Raw genomic sequence first — 14,562 nt, 5'->3', positions numbered from 1 at the left:
TCTACGAGGCCACCCCCGAAAATGCTACCACTTTGTCGTGGTAGAATTATTCGAATACACGTGAATTATAATCATAGCTGCTTCGACATCGATAATCGGTCCGCGAATTCAAGCCGACCTATACAGGCGCGGAGACTTTTTGGCCGGGCCTATCGAGCCGAAAGTGGAACGGACCGTCCATTGGCAGGCACTAATTGCCTCTAACTGACTCTCGAATGGCGAGCGTGCTTACTCGAAACTGGACTAATGGCTCTTTAATAACCCAATATTTTATAAGCATCGCGTTTATTCGACTATAAAATCGTATCGCGCTTGGTAGTCGATAAACGTCTGGCATTTATTTGAAACGACCGTTTACGCAAAAGTCGGTATCTACAAATTACGTGCAAGCTGTATATTATTTGCGGATTGATCAAGAGGTAAAAGAGAACGCTTTGCGCTTTACACTTTTATCTTCAGGGAATCACGTGCTGTTCCCATCTCCGTGATAGAAACGCGTTGTCTGCCGCATCGTTTTATCGGTATTTCTTTTTCGGTAGTCGCGCGGTTGAGCCGCGTGGTAAACTGCAAATTACTCCTTTGCCGGGAAACAGGATGCGATTCGCGTACACGTGCTGCCGCGCTGTTCCTGTCAGAGTTGTTTTATGGAAACGGTAGTATGCTCGAAAGCTCGTCGTTTTTTTGTAGGGTAAAACGTGGGAGATGATAAGCGACGTCAAAAATATTTCCTGGAGCGTTTCGCCGGAGCTTTAACCGTTATGTCGCACCATTGTTACAACAATCCGAAAGCCTGTGCTTTATATTTTGATTTATCGCGTATCGATTTCGTGCATTAAATGTTTTTAGGTATATAAATCCTACGTACGCGCGTTTACCCACCGTCTCTTCTGTTCTTCAGTTTTTCTTTTATCTCAGCACTGCATTAAAGTTGAATACGGTACCATTTTTTCTTTTTTTTTATCCGAGCACACGTAAAAAGCTTTTTTCTGTGCTTGCAGCGAACGAAGTGGAATTAAAAGAGAGTCGTATACTGCTTTTCTGTTCGTTCGCCAATTGATTGGTTTCGTCGGTGTGTCAATATTTAGTTTCTTTCGTCATCTAACTCCCTCATTTTCGTTAGTTGCAAGGTAACGTTTTAGATTCACGTAATAGTGCAACGATCATAAACAATGAAACGAAAAAAGCATCGTGCCGAACGCAAAACTTGTTCCAACGCAAATTACCTCACGTGCGTAAAAATTAATCAAAATTGATCAACCAAAGTTAATTGAATAAACACGTCGAATATATCGAATTGACAAGTTTTGCGCATGGTATAAAATCCACGAATGATCTCGTATATCGTAAGATGGGGAAAATCGAGTCTTTACTCACCTCCGTAGTTCGGCCTTACTCTTTTATCGTAACTGACGGAGAAGGAATCCAGTATCGCAGAGATGTTCACGTCGCCCAGCATACTGCCGCCGGCAGTTCTGTAAACGAACAAGAATTTCATATTTTACATTTTTCCTTATAAAAACTCTTATAACAGCGTTCTAAAATTAGTTATAGAACAATTGCAATCTTTTTACGTTTTTCGCATTTATTTCGATTTAATTAATGAAATAAAACAGGATAATTTGGATATGGTTGACTGAACTGAAGTTTTCAAATTGTACTCTCTAAATTTCTTGGAGTGAAATCTCATTCCGAAAGAGTTAAAGCACTGCACATTTGAACTCTTGAATAAGAGTGACAGATTTTCACTATTTTTTGGAGTGAAATTTTTTTTTCCTTTGGGATGAATCTTATTCCGAAAAATGAGTGAAAATCTTGTTCAAGAGTTTTTCATTCTTTTTCAATAGTGGCATTTTAACTTTTTTGGAATGAGATTTTACTCCAAGAAATTTAGAGAGTATTAAAATATTGGGGTTGCATATGTGTGTATTTGATGTGTATTTAATTAAACATATAAAACATACACTATTGCAATAGTGTATGTATCTTGTATATTTAATTAATACTTTATGCGATCTTAATCTTTTCTAAAATAATTTGAAAGTTTCTATTAACCTATCCAAATTACTTTGCTTTATCCTATTTTCAGTTAAGCTAGCTTGCGTGATTAAAAGCATTTTTTTGAATTGCGAGAAATATATTTCAATCTAGATAAAATGTTACCAAATTATTACAACTTAGTAGATCAGCATTGTAACACACATTAACGTTATATTTACAATGAGTGCAAAAAGTTTACGTACAGAAAAAATATTTTTTTTTTAATTTTATTTTTAAAAGCTGAACATTCAGCGAGAAATGTCTTATCAATATTGATACGATGATTTCGATACAAATTTGACGTCTACCATAATTTATGGTCATTTCTTTATTTATTTATAAAGAGTAAAATAGACTGTATGTTTCTCAAAATTATATGTACAAAAAAGATGTGTATTAATTATAGAAAATATCAACATAAAAATAAATGAAAATTAAAATTTGTATTATTTGGACGTTCAAAAAATATTTATACAGTCGAGAAATTTAGCTTCTAAAATCAGGAATACACGTGAATTTCATTTGTTTATGTTAGAACAGAATGTATGTATTGTATAAAATTAGTAATTCAAGATTGAATTATTTTAAGCAATGAAGCTCCAGCTTCGATCGTATAATAGGCATTTTTAAATTTCTCGTATAGATTGTGTTTCTCACATATGCGGTTTAAAATAAAGATTCTTAATATAGTTGTATAAAATTGTTAATTAATATTTATTTTGTATAAATAAGACTTTTTTTATAAAAAAATTCCTTGTACGAATATTTTTTGCACTTATTATATATAACAATATAATATAGTCTTTTTTACTAAGAATTTTCTTTTGAAAACATTTTTTTTACAAACACAATAATAATCTTATAACAATTGTAATAAATAACTACATTTTATAAACTGCAGTAAAGTATTTTAATAACAATACGTTGCATATTTTTTTAAACAAGAATTTTTAATGATATCAAAATATATAATCTGTTGTATAAATTATGCAACTATTGAATCTTACGACACCATCACAAATTCTCTCCTGAACTGACATAGATACTAGTATTAGCATTATTTGAAAGACAAGTTCGAGAGAAGATATTGTAACAGCCTGTATGACATACATGACCATGAGAGGTAGATACGCCGAAAGGTTCGGAGCATAAAGTACAGCGAGTCTGTTCTTGACTTAACGGGTCAGTAGATACGGATGGTCTCGGTCAGCCAAACAAACGGCTCTTGAGTTCGCGAGCTGATACGGTTCCGCAGTACCTACGAGAGCCCGATCTAATGGCTACAACGGCGCAGCAGCCGATTCCGGTTCCACTAAGTGGAGCAACTCGATCCGAAAACGTTTTCTGCTTGGCTCAGCTTCGGCTGACCAAGACCGTAATCACTTGGCGCGGTGTTGATTCCCGGATCACACGAAGCCACGTATGGTAACGACCTTGGTTGAATCACGCAATATCTTAGCGATACCTACAGATATTTCTAGTCGTACGAATTACTGCATGCTTTAGTCGAAACAATAGAAACAACAGAAATCGCATTGTATAGGTGAACGTAATCTCATTTTACTTGCAATGGTCTGTGTTTGGTTTGCAACAATAATTTTTCTTGTTCTAAAATTTTTATGATAAGACGTTGCATGGTACATTTTTTTAGTAAATCAAGGAATTTAAATTCTATAAAATAATGGCATATTGATATGATAAGAAGTATGCTTGTTGCATTCATTGAAATTCTGATAAATTCAATTAGAAAGGTATAAATTACATTTATAATTAAATCCAACAAACATTCTAGTCGAAATAATCACAAATTCAATTACGATAATCAGGAATCTGATTCATTCATATGATCAGAATTCGTTTTGTTTGTACTCTTTATTGAGGCAATCAGGACGTTTTTCTTAGTATATCTGTAATTACTGTATCTTTTCTATTCGTTCGACATAGATATATGCAATAGATAAATAGCGTTGAAAAGAGATAATAATTGAAAACATTATATGGATGTACCAGTATGAATTTCACTTATTATTAATTATTATTCATTGCCTTAACAAAAGTGATTATTTTCAAGTATAAATGTCTGATGAAAGTCTCTGATAATTTCTGTTAATTGGGTTAATAATAGTGTCGTGCGTGCTTGATTCGTGCGTTACTTCGTATTATTGAGTAAAACAGATGTAAGAAAAGCCTTGACCCTACAACCAATGTACATATGAGTCAGCAGAATGTTCGAGAGACGTATCGTACATCAGCTTGCGCGCATAGTCCTACAATAGAAGTAAGTAAACCTAGCGAGCTTGTAAAGTGTTGCACGAATTAGACTAATCAAGATCGTGCATGTTTGCCGCGTTCTATTCCACTGACCAAGATTCTAAGCGTGAGTTATACAATCTACAATGTGTCCCCGCGATTAGGTTCACGGGATTTTGTAATCAATTATAAATCAAGGAAATAACCGCTGTCTAAGTAAGTCTGGTCTACTTCGTGATTCAAAACATCGAGTTTTTTTTAGTGAAAGCTTCAATTGTTATTTTGGGATTGTATCTACTCCTTTATGCAAAACTAAAAATTTGAAAAATGAATAATATTACTTTAACATTATTAAATTAAACAGAAAATATTATCAGCGTTAGACGTAAGAAAAGAAATAGAAGAGTCGTTATCTCGGTGCAATATATTATGCGACAACTTGTTCTTCTACAGTCGATAATTTTATAGTACAATGATAATACAGTATTTATATATCTATATATGCTTATAACAAATTATAATTAAATAATTACATAATTATTTTTGTAGAATGATTTAGAATAAAGTGAAAAACTTAGTGAACGAAGTATCTTTAATCATTTAGACGTTTATATGCGTTTCGGAAAAAGTTTTATCGAACAATTTGCTACAACCATCATAATCTAAATCTCGCGAAACGATATCTCATAACGAAGAAGAACTCGTTGCCAAGCTGCGATAATAGGTCAAAGGTTAGTTGTATCGATTGGATGCAGATATCTACTCCGGGAACAAGGTGCGAATAATACGATGTAGATGATATCGTGTAGATACACGCGCGAAAATATAGATAAACTGTTTCTTGACACATTACGAAAAGTCACTTCATTTCCGTACAAATGTTGTTTATAATGTTTTTGCAATAAAGCAAAATATATTTCTATAAAATATCTTTTTATTGAAGACGATTATACGCACGCGGGATAAAGAGAAATCAGTAAATTGTTTTATTTAAAAAAATATTTAATGCGAATATCGCGCATATATTATTATACTTTGTATTAATTATTCAACGATAAATAGAAAACAACATAGAAAAGACGATTTTGTTGAAATATCTTAAAATTTAGCTATATACAAATCCGAAAACTATTTTGTTGGACTGTTTAAATAATTATGCAGAATATTCAAACTGGTTGCTAGAATGTCAAAACTTTGCAACATTGCTCATTATGCTTGAGTTTTCTATGTAATTATTTTGATGGTCCAACAAAACTATTTTTAGATCTGTATCTAGCTAAATTTTTAGATACTTCAACAAAATCGTTCTTTCTATATATAATATAATGGTATAAAAAAAATAGAACACTTCAATTATTAAATTAAACAATATTTCCGTTTTTGTATGATGATTTATTTTGTTAACGTACTATTAACATCAATCAAATGTATATGCAATATAATGGATGCGTTCTTTTTGCTTTAAATAAATATTTAAATCAGCGTTTTATTATGACATCCTTTTTGTATAAGCACAACGTAAAGGTTTTGCTGTCTTCAATTTCTTTAATCCATTTCAAATCGGGATTTGGATCCATTTGCTTGCTCGTAAAAGATAGGAAAGGGCAGGGTATCCTTCGTGAAGAAAGATGACATTTTCGATCGCTTGAAATATATATGAAAGATATCCTTCGAGGTTAGTATTGGCGAGGCCGAGGAGAGGTTTCGTGGGTGTCTATGTTCCAGACGAAAGAACGCGCGTCTCTTTCACGGATCTTCAAGAAGGCCGTTGGAGAAATGTCACGCCATAGTTAAGCGTTTCATGCTTCATTGCTCCAAAAGCGCCAGACAATGTTTTCAGAAGCTCGCCCGTTTTTTAGATCTCACGAGAAAGTCTCTTCTGTGCTTTGTGGAAATCCATTTTTCTTGTTATTCTGTGTTGTTTCGAATTATGAACTCGACAGGGGCCGTGTTCCAATATACACTGCCAGTACTGAAAATCTATAGTGTACGTGAACTATAGATTTTCATTTTATTAGAAGTGTATATCGGGACACGGCCAGTGTACAAGCTTTGCTATTTTCACATGCGAAGCGGCGTAACATTAAATTAATGACAATCGAGACGGATAAATATATTCAATCGAAATTAGGTCGATTAATAATTTTATATCAAATTTTATGTCAGTTTAACTAGAAATTTTGATTACAAAAATTTATTAATTATATTCTCATAATTCTTTAATGCAATTGCAAATGTATCCCGCCATACTTAATATATATCTCCTTGACCGCGATATTTATCAACCTAGTATTGTATTAATGATAAATTCCTCTTGATGTTGCTTTGATATTTAATAGTGCGAAATAGCTTTAGTCGCTGGTAGAGGAATGATTGTAGCGCAATTGTGCGGACGGCTGATTTAATAGTATTACCGTGGCGCAGTCACGTGACGCGTGTACTGAAGAAAAATGGCAGACATTACGGTGCCTGAGCCGAGCTGGTGTAATTGAAAATCTCGTAAATAAGGAGGACTGTCCGAGCAAACGAAGACGCCTCGAATTTCAATCTCTCGGATTTCTAAGAGCTCTTAACCTCTGACTCCAACATTTCTTCTGCACACGATCTGTGCATCCTTCGCCAGCTTCTATTTCTTTCATTTGTCCTGTCTTCTTTTCCTGTTTCTTTTAACTTTTCCGACTCGTTACAATTTCCTTGCCTTTAAGAAAAGATGAGAAACCGTCTTCAGACTTTTTCTAGAAATTTACGTTTATTTCTAGTTCAGTAAGCTTCAAATCGATACATATAAGTTGCTTTCCCTTGTGCCCTTTCAACAAACTTAGAATTTCAGTGAACTAAAGTGGAAGAGTTTTTTTTACTTAATCATTATGTGAATTTAACTCTGATATTTAATCTCATTTGTCTCATATCAAAGGAAGATGTTAAAAAAGAGTTGATTTTTGTCCAAAATAGATATAAAAGGAATGTTTTTTTATAGATTTTAATCTCCTGGATATGACAAAATTATTAAAAAGTTTATAGCATTTGGGAAATATCTGGAAAAAATTGAGCATAGTATATTTAAATTTCAATATTTTTGCTCATTTTCGTGATGTTCTCCGCAAACACCACGAACCTTTTAATATCTTTATCGTATTCAGAAGAAAAACGTTTATAAAAGAAAATACTAAGTATTTCTTTACTTATATCTTTTTGGATAAAAGTCGGCTCTTTTCTAACATTCTCTTTTATTTGTTATTTTTTGTTTTCAAAAATAAATATATTTTTTTATATATGCGTATGTTAATTGTTTTTATATCTATTAATTATATCTATTTATAATTATAATCAATTACAAATGTATATATAAATATTTTCTGGTATGTAATTTCAATACCGATATTCAGTCTTGTTAAATGTTTGCATAAAATTATCGTTGCAAGCAAATTCAATTTTCGTAATGTGTGTGAATTTATAGATACACATGTGTATTTTGACGCAGAGATAAATATTGATAATAAATGTGTATGAGAAACATATTTCATTTTTCCTGTAGGAATAAATATTTTTGACGCTGCTTCTGTCGACCTCGTTCGCTGACATTTGAATTAGCAATGTTCTGCGTAATTTATTTTCGAGCTAATGTCGTCAAACAACTGCCGGCAACTTCCCCGACATTGTCGACCATGTCGAGTGGCTGGTGTCTTTGAAAGGCGGTACGTCTCGAAGCATTTGTAAGAGTCTCTCTTCGCAATTAAGAAGTTATCGATTATGAAAACGCTGTATCGCTCCTCTTCTTTCCCCTTTTTCGATCGGTTGATTGTCCTGACTTTTCACATTTTTTCCTTTTTCGTGTTATTTTTAATTCTGGGGGCGAATCCTTCCTTGCCAAATATCAAGCGTTTGTGCGAGGATCGGTTATGAATTATTCATAGTAAGCGAGCGAGCGAGCGGGACTACGGACGAAAAAGCGACTTTATGTACTACCGGTCGCCGGACGCTATATATAATCGGTGAGAGCTGGTTGCACGAGCGGTTACGTTTTTCAGTGTGATTTACGCTAATTTTGGCGCAGAACCACCGTTGCGGGAGAGTCAGGAAGTCATAAGTATGCGATCGCACCCTTCCGGTTAGTACCACGTGTTTCCTTTTTATCGATATCACAGTTGGAAACTTCGCAGTCCTCATATTTCTCCATCTAAATATATATTTATGTTTCTCTCTTCCTGTCTTCCTTTTTCCCTTTTTTTATTCCCTGGGCAATAATTATTTATGCACGCTTTTGAATCTGATAAAACTTATCGGCTTTATTTAACCGCAAATTTATTCGATAGGTTAATGATATCAGCATTGGAATATGATAATTAACATGAATATCTGTGGAGATTTATCTGCGAATTGTATTGCCAGAAGATTTTGCAGAGATAAAGCTCTTTATGTTACTGACATTAAATTCTTTCTCAATGCATAATGAATATATATATTTGATATTAAATTCTTTCTCAACGCATAACGAATACGTATATTTAATGCAGCACATAATATTGCAATAGATGTAGTAACGTTTGCAGACATTTTTACGAAGTCTTTTTAAATGATCTTTTATAGACATTCAAGGATATAGACTGTGATGTTTGAGAAATTATTTGATCATTTTTCAAAGTCAGAGTACCGTCAAGCCGAGACGAGCGCGTTGTCTTTTTCTCGAATAGGGTAACTACTCTGGTATATCTGCCGCACCTAACAAAAACTACTATATTTAAGATAAATGAACTATACCAGTAAAAACTTTGTACTGCCTACTACTGTAAAAAAAATATTAGGATTCTGAAATACTTATTTTTTTGTATTAAAAAAAGAACATCTCGAAACCCTTGTATTTTTGCTGTGTATCTCATAGAGGTGGGATGGCTACTCATAATAGAGGGAAGGATGCATGGTTTATGAAAAATTTACAAATAATGCTTGTAAACAAAAATTTATAAATAAAACGTAAAATGACACAATAACTTATAAAATAAAGGCATATAACAGAATGATTGTGTGCATATTACTTCCATTTCTTCTATTTTTTTTTAACTTCTACAGCGTAAATCTTCGTGCGGTATAAATACTGCCGAAGTTACCCTAATTGCCCACTTTGTTCCACACAAAGGTACACACATGGATGCACGTACAGACAATAGTATTTATGCGGAAGATGTTATATTTGTATGATAGGCGATAATAAATAGCGTGCGTAATGGTCTCAGAAAAGATCGGCGCGACGCGAATCGTTTGCGAAGTCGGGCTAGATAATATGGAAAAACCGGCAGAAAAATTCGAAATAGGATGTGCCCGATATGAGCAGACATCCATCCGATCGTAACGCCGCGAGATACATTTAGAACGTGGGATGATGGACCGGTAGATCCATTTGTCACTGTCCGTAAAGTGAACCGTCGCTCATCATCCTCGCTCCTTCTGCGTGTGCAGACTTCTTCTGCACCGCCGAGCTTTTGCAGATACATAAAAATCTTGCGAATCACCGGCGCCCGATCGATCGGCACACGTAGACGAAATTGCTAAAATCGTACACGCGAGAGAAATTTCGACGATCGTCGATCATGAACACTGCTGACTCAAAGATTGAGCATGCTCGGAAAAAAAAAAAGAAATGTCATCTATGATTTCACTCACGTCAGTTCGACGGGCAGACCTACTTTTTCATCTCCATTAGGTAACAGACGTGACGATCACGCGGTATGTGGTATCAAGTGTGACGTATTTTGAAATATCGTAAAAAACCTTAAGACAATGTGACGTATAATAAAAGAGGTCGATCATACTGGAAATAACGTAACTCTATGAATTAAAACTAACTGCGATAAAATCTATAATTTAATCGATATTTAAAATACCTATATGTGTAAATTGCATTCGTATGCATTGCATATATTTAATGTTATACAAATTTATATGATTTCAAGCTGTATATTGATGCTTTTATGATCCATTAGAAGATATCTGTGTGAATTTCTCCGTAAAATATAAAGTTTTAATTTATTCTATCACCAACGTGTCGTATATGATTTAATATGCAGTGGATATTATTTATTAATATGCCCGCAAATTAAAAAGCCTTTAAAAAGGAGCTAATGCGTTCTAGTTAATTCACGAGTTGTGTACGAGGTATGACGGCCTACAAACGATACCTACGCGCATTATGCATGATTCTGACCTTTCCGCCAATTTCATTTGGCTCATATTAATTCGACCGCTTTCGGCATTTCATTAATTCTGACCTTTCGGCATTCTGTATCAATTTCAATCTTTTATCAAAGAATATAATTATCATTTTGTCTTATTTTCATTTCTGTTCTATTCTCTTTTAAGTCTCGACATTGCATTGTTCGAAACTTGCTTCCATCATAGTCTCCGTCCTGAAATTTAATCCGGCCTTTCCGTGTGAGTTGTATATATCTCTCGAGAGTCAGAAGAATCAAATTTGTTATGCGTGACAGATTTTTTTAAATATTCCTATACAGATGTTCAAGTGAACGGATTCAAATGAACATAAAGATGTACAATATCTATGAAACGCACATAGATGGGAAGACAGAGAACACAGCATCCGTCGGGGTAGGTTATCGACGCATCTGTGTAAGCTCGTGCGCGCGAATCTGACGTCATTGGGCACCCTCCAGCCCCTTTCTACCTCTCGGTGTGATGCCCTCTATGTGGGTTATGACGACGGTGGGGAATACGTGGTCGTTTTAACCCCTCGGATGTGTATGTGGATTCGGCGCTTATGGGACCTTCGTTTATATGGTGCAAATATACTGTAAAAATAGGCTATATAAAGTTATGTTAAGAATTTAAAGGTCAAAATTATTTTATTATTAACGTAATATAATCACGATAGATATAATCGTCATTATATATCGATATTTATTTTGATTAATCTTCCTTTGATTAATCACATAAGTTTTCTTTTTTATAGACAGTTTTTTTTAATTTATCTATTTGAATGCTATCGGCTTTAGATTCAATCTATTCAATATTTCGATCCTATTTTCTCCACGGATTCTATTCGCTTCATTTCATTGTACGTCGTGCGAGTTAACGTGGCTCTCTCTCTCTCTTGTGAATGTGAGAATGGAAGAACGATATGAGGCTACTCACTGAGCACGGCGTCGTTTACGGTCATTGAACTTTATTGCGAGTATAGGTAGGAGGTAGGTTTAATCGAATAAGTTGAGGTTTTTGTCAGGCTGTCTGAAACGATGCAAGGAGAATGACAACGTGAGTGTTCAAAAGGCAACTTTAAAGAGATTAAGTTCTTAAAAGTTGAGTGAATTCCCCTTTTATATTTACTTTCCCAATATCATAAATCAAATTGCTATTTTATGATATCACAGAAAATATACTTTTATAAAATTTACGGGATATGTAAATTCAGCGAATTTAAAAATAAATTAGTGTTCCTAGTATCGTTAAAAGAATCGATTATGTATTATTTCATGTAGTTGGAAACAGTCTTCTTAAAATGTCATATTTTCAATTAAATCATATTCGTATTTATGTGAATCAATATAATAATGTATATAACTTATTAACATAATTATTTACAATAACTATCATTTAATTTAGATTTAACTTAATTACGTATATATTATACAATAATTTATCTGTGCAATTTAAAAGAAGCATGTCATTATATATTTCTAGCTCTCTTATGTCATCTAACATTAGAATATTTTTTTCTAATAAGATTCTACTTTAGTTTTCTAAATGATGGTCTCTTTGTTTTTAATTTATCTATTTTACATGTTCGAGTTCTTTTTTTTTTTTTTAGCTGAGAAGCAAAGCCGTGGTTAATCCTTCTTTCATCCATGTACTTTTTGTTTCTCCGTGTGTGGTTTGAGAAGGGCTGTCGCGACGCGAGCGTGTGTCGACGTTCCCGAGAAAACCACTTCCGGTTACTTTAAGTAAGCGACGAGCGGACGTGGAAGGAACAAGGCGTTCCCATTAAACGCGGCGGCACCCGATAACGCTCAACTCACTATCAACGTTTCTTTAGCCCTGTTGTGTTTCGTTTCTAACAACCAACGATACCAAAAGAGACATATTTTCTATTGGAGCCGCCGCGGCCGAGAAAACTTCCCTTTGTCTACTAACGTCCCTACGACACGAAGGTTTCGCTCAACGAAAACAATATTCGTTGCACGGTATAAAGGTTCTATCGCTTGATGGCAGTCATTATCGCGCAAATGCGGGCGCAATTTCCCGGACGCAATTTACGATAGATGATTAGTTCGGGCCATTTAATGTTGATATCACAATTCCTCTCGAGAGGATGTTTTAAGTATTTTTTTTAGCCTTTTGTGACATGACATTTTTACATAAATGTAAAATACATTCGCATTCTGCAATCTCTTTTTTCTACAAAAACTCAACAGAAATAATTATATAATATGCACTGAACTCATTACACTGAATGCATTCGTTGGAATTTTCTTTCTTTAGCTCTTGTATAAAGATTACATCATGAAAAAAAATCTATCGTCAATAAGTTACGTGTTATCATAAAATATTTGTATTTTTGTCGCATTAAGACATGTCGAATGTCGACTCAATAGGGAGTTTTTGCATTAACGTGGATTCAGATACGGAGTTACGTTATTATTTTCTTAATTATTGTTAAGGACAAGATAACGTGAGTAATCTTAGTTCACCGTATCTGGATAAATGGTATTGCAAAAACTCCCTAATGGACCGCTATTTTAACTTGATGACAGTAATGATATCATATTGTTGATTTTTATAAAATCTGCGCAACGACAATAACGATATTATTACTGTCAAGGAGTTATGGAATAGGAGCCTAGATGTATGCTCCGTAATTTCTGGTATTAAATAATAATGAATAATTAGAAGTTACTTCTATCACATGTATACTATATACAAATACACGAGTTTCAAACTATAAGGTCGCAGATATTAAGTGGAACATGTTCTGGAGACATAGGTAAGGACGAGGATAAGAGACACGAACTTATTAAACGTCGGTCTCTTAGTAGATCTATGGTGCAGGAGTTACTGCGGAAATTGTTGCACAAATACTCTTCTATTATAATAGCGTAAGTTGTTTCGCAGTCTCTTCCTAAGCGCATATATTATTCATGCATGGGGAATGACACTTGTCATCTCCCTCCCTTTCTCTCTCCTTCTCCTCTGTCTCTCTTCCTCCTCCCTTTCCTTTTGCCTCTGCTTTTTGCCTTTGCAGTCCCGTTTGTTCGCTCGATTCCAAATTATTTATGTATTGAATAACACAAATAGTAAATTAATGGAGATTGGTTTATTGAGATTTCGAGAGAAAAATTATTACGTATGTTACTTCGTTCAGTTAAAATTTTTTTAAATAAAAATATTTTTATTTGATTATTATAAATGAGAAAATTGATTAATTTCAATTAGCTTTCCGATCTGGGATATTAATAATACCATCGTAATAATTGAATAATAACGCTTCGATTTAATTATCATTAATTCCCGTTGGGAGAACCGTATGCTTCATTAATATTGTAATGTTAGTGCTTTATTATTATTGTCCTTAGGGCAATTGCATTAATTATTATGCGATAATCTTTTTCTAGAGAAAATTTTAGAAAAATCAGGGAATATTTAAACAATTTCATAATTCGAGTGATTGCCTTTCATATAATAATATATTAAATAATATGTTGTTATTTATTATTTTTCATTTTCTCATACATATATATACATCCACGTATATATACATCCACGGTTGAAAGTGAACTCTAGCCACAGCATGACATTTCAAAGATTTCATCTAAAATTATGGCATAGTAAAAATTAACTGTCTTTCTAAATGAAACCATTATCGGCGATGTGCCCGGTCGTTGTAGAACGATGAATGACTTCATCGACGATCGCGATAAAGACGTTGGCTTCATTGTCTTCAACACTATTCGCCGTACTTTCGTCGCAAGCGTGCTTCTAGTTATGAATGTAAACAATGAGGTTGTAACGCTCGACGCGAATAACCGAGATCGAAGATACAAGCGGAACATAGTCGACACCGACGTGGACGACAAAGACGTCGTTCTCCGTCGTCTTTATTGCTACTCGTTGCCCTTTTCGTCTTGTTGCGACGTGCCCGCGATTACGAATGTCCGACGATTAACTAAGATCACAGATAAACGCGCCGGTAGATGCGACGATACCTTGTAGACGACGAGGACGACGACATTGTTTCAACACTTCGACCAGTCTCCATCGTCTCTCTATTAT

The 14,562-nt window shown here is 34.2% G+C and overlaps 1 protein-coding gene across 1 annotated transcript in view; it reads right to left on the bottom strand.

The window, feature by feature from the left end:
* LOC108746332 (gamma-aminobutyric acid receptor subunit beta) overlaps positions 1 to 14,562 on the bottom strand; it is a 77,298-nt gene that overhangs the window by 33,745 nt on the left and 28,991 nt on the right. Inside the window, exon 2 of the mRNA XM_018483047.1 lies at positions 1,375 to 1,472. Coding sequence (XP_018338549.1) covers positions 1,375 to 1,472 — 98 coding nt within the window. The remainder of the gene's footprint in view (positions 1 to 1,374; positions 1,473 to 14,562) is intronic.

The sequence above is a fragment of the Trachymyrmex septentrionalis genome, unplaced genomic scaffold (assembly GCF_001594115.1).
Source record: "Trachymyrmex septentrionalis isolate Tsep2-gDNA-1 unplaced genomic scaffold, Tsep1.0 scaffold167, whole genome shotgun sequence".
NCBI classification, from domain to species: Eukaryota; Metazoa; Arthropoda; class Insecta; order Hymenoptera; family Formicidae; genus Trachymyrmex; species Trachymyrmex septentrionalis.
The sequence above is the reverse complement of the archived record's forward strand: the minus strand, read 5'-3'. Positions and strand labels throughout refer to the sequence as shown.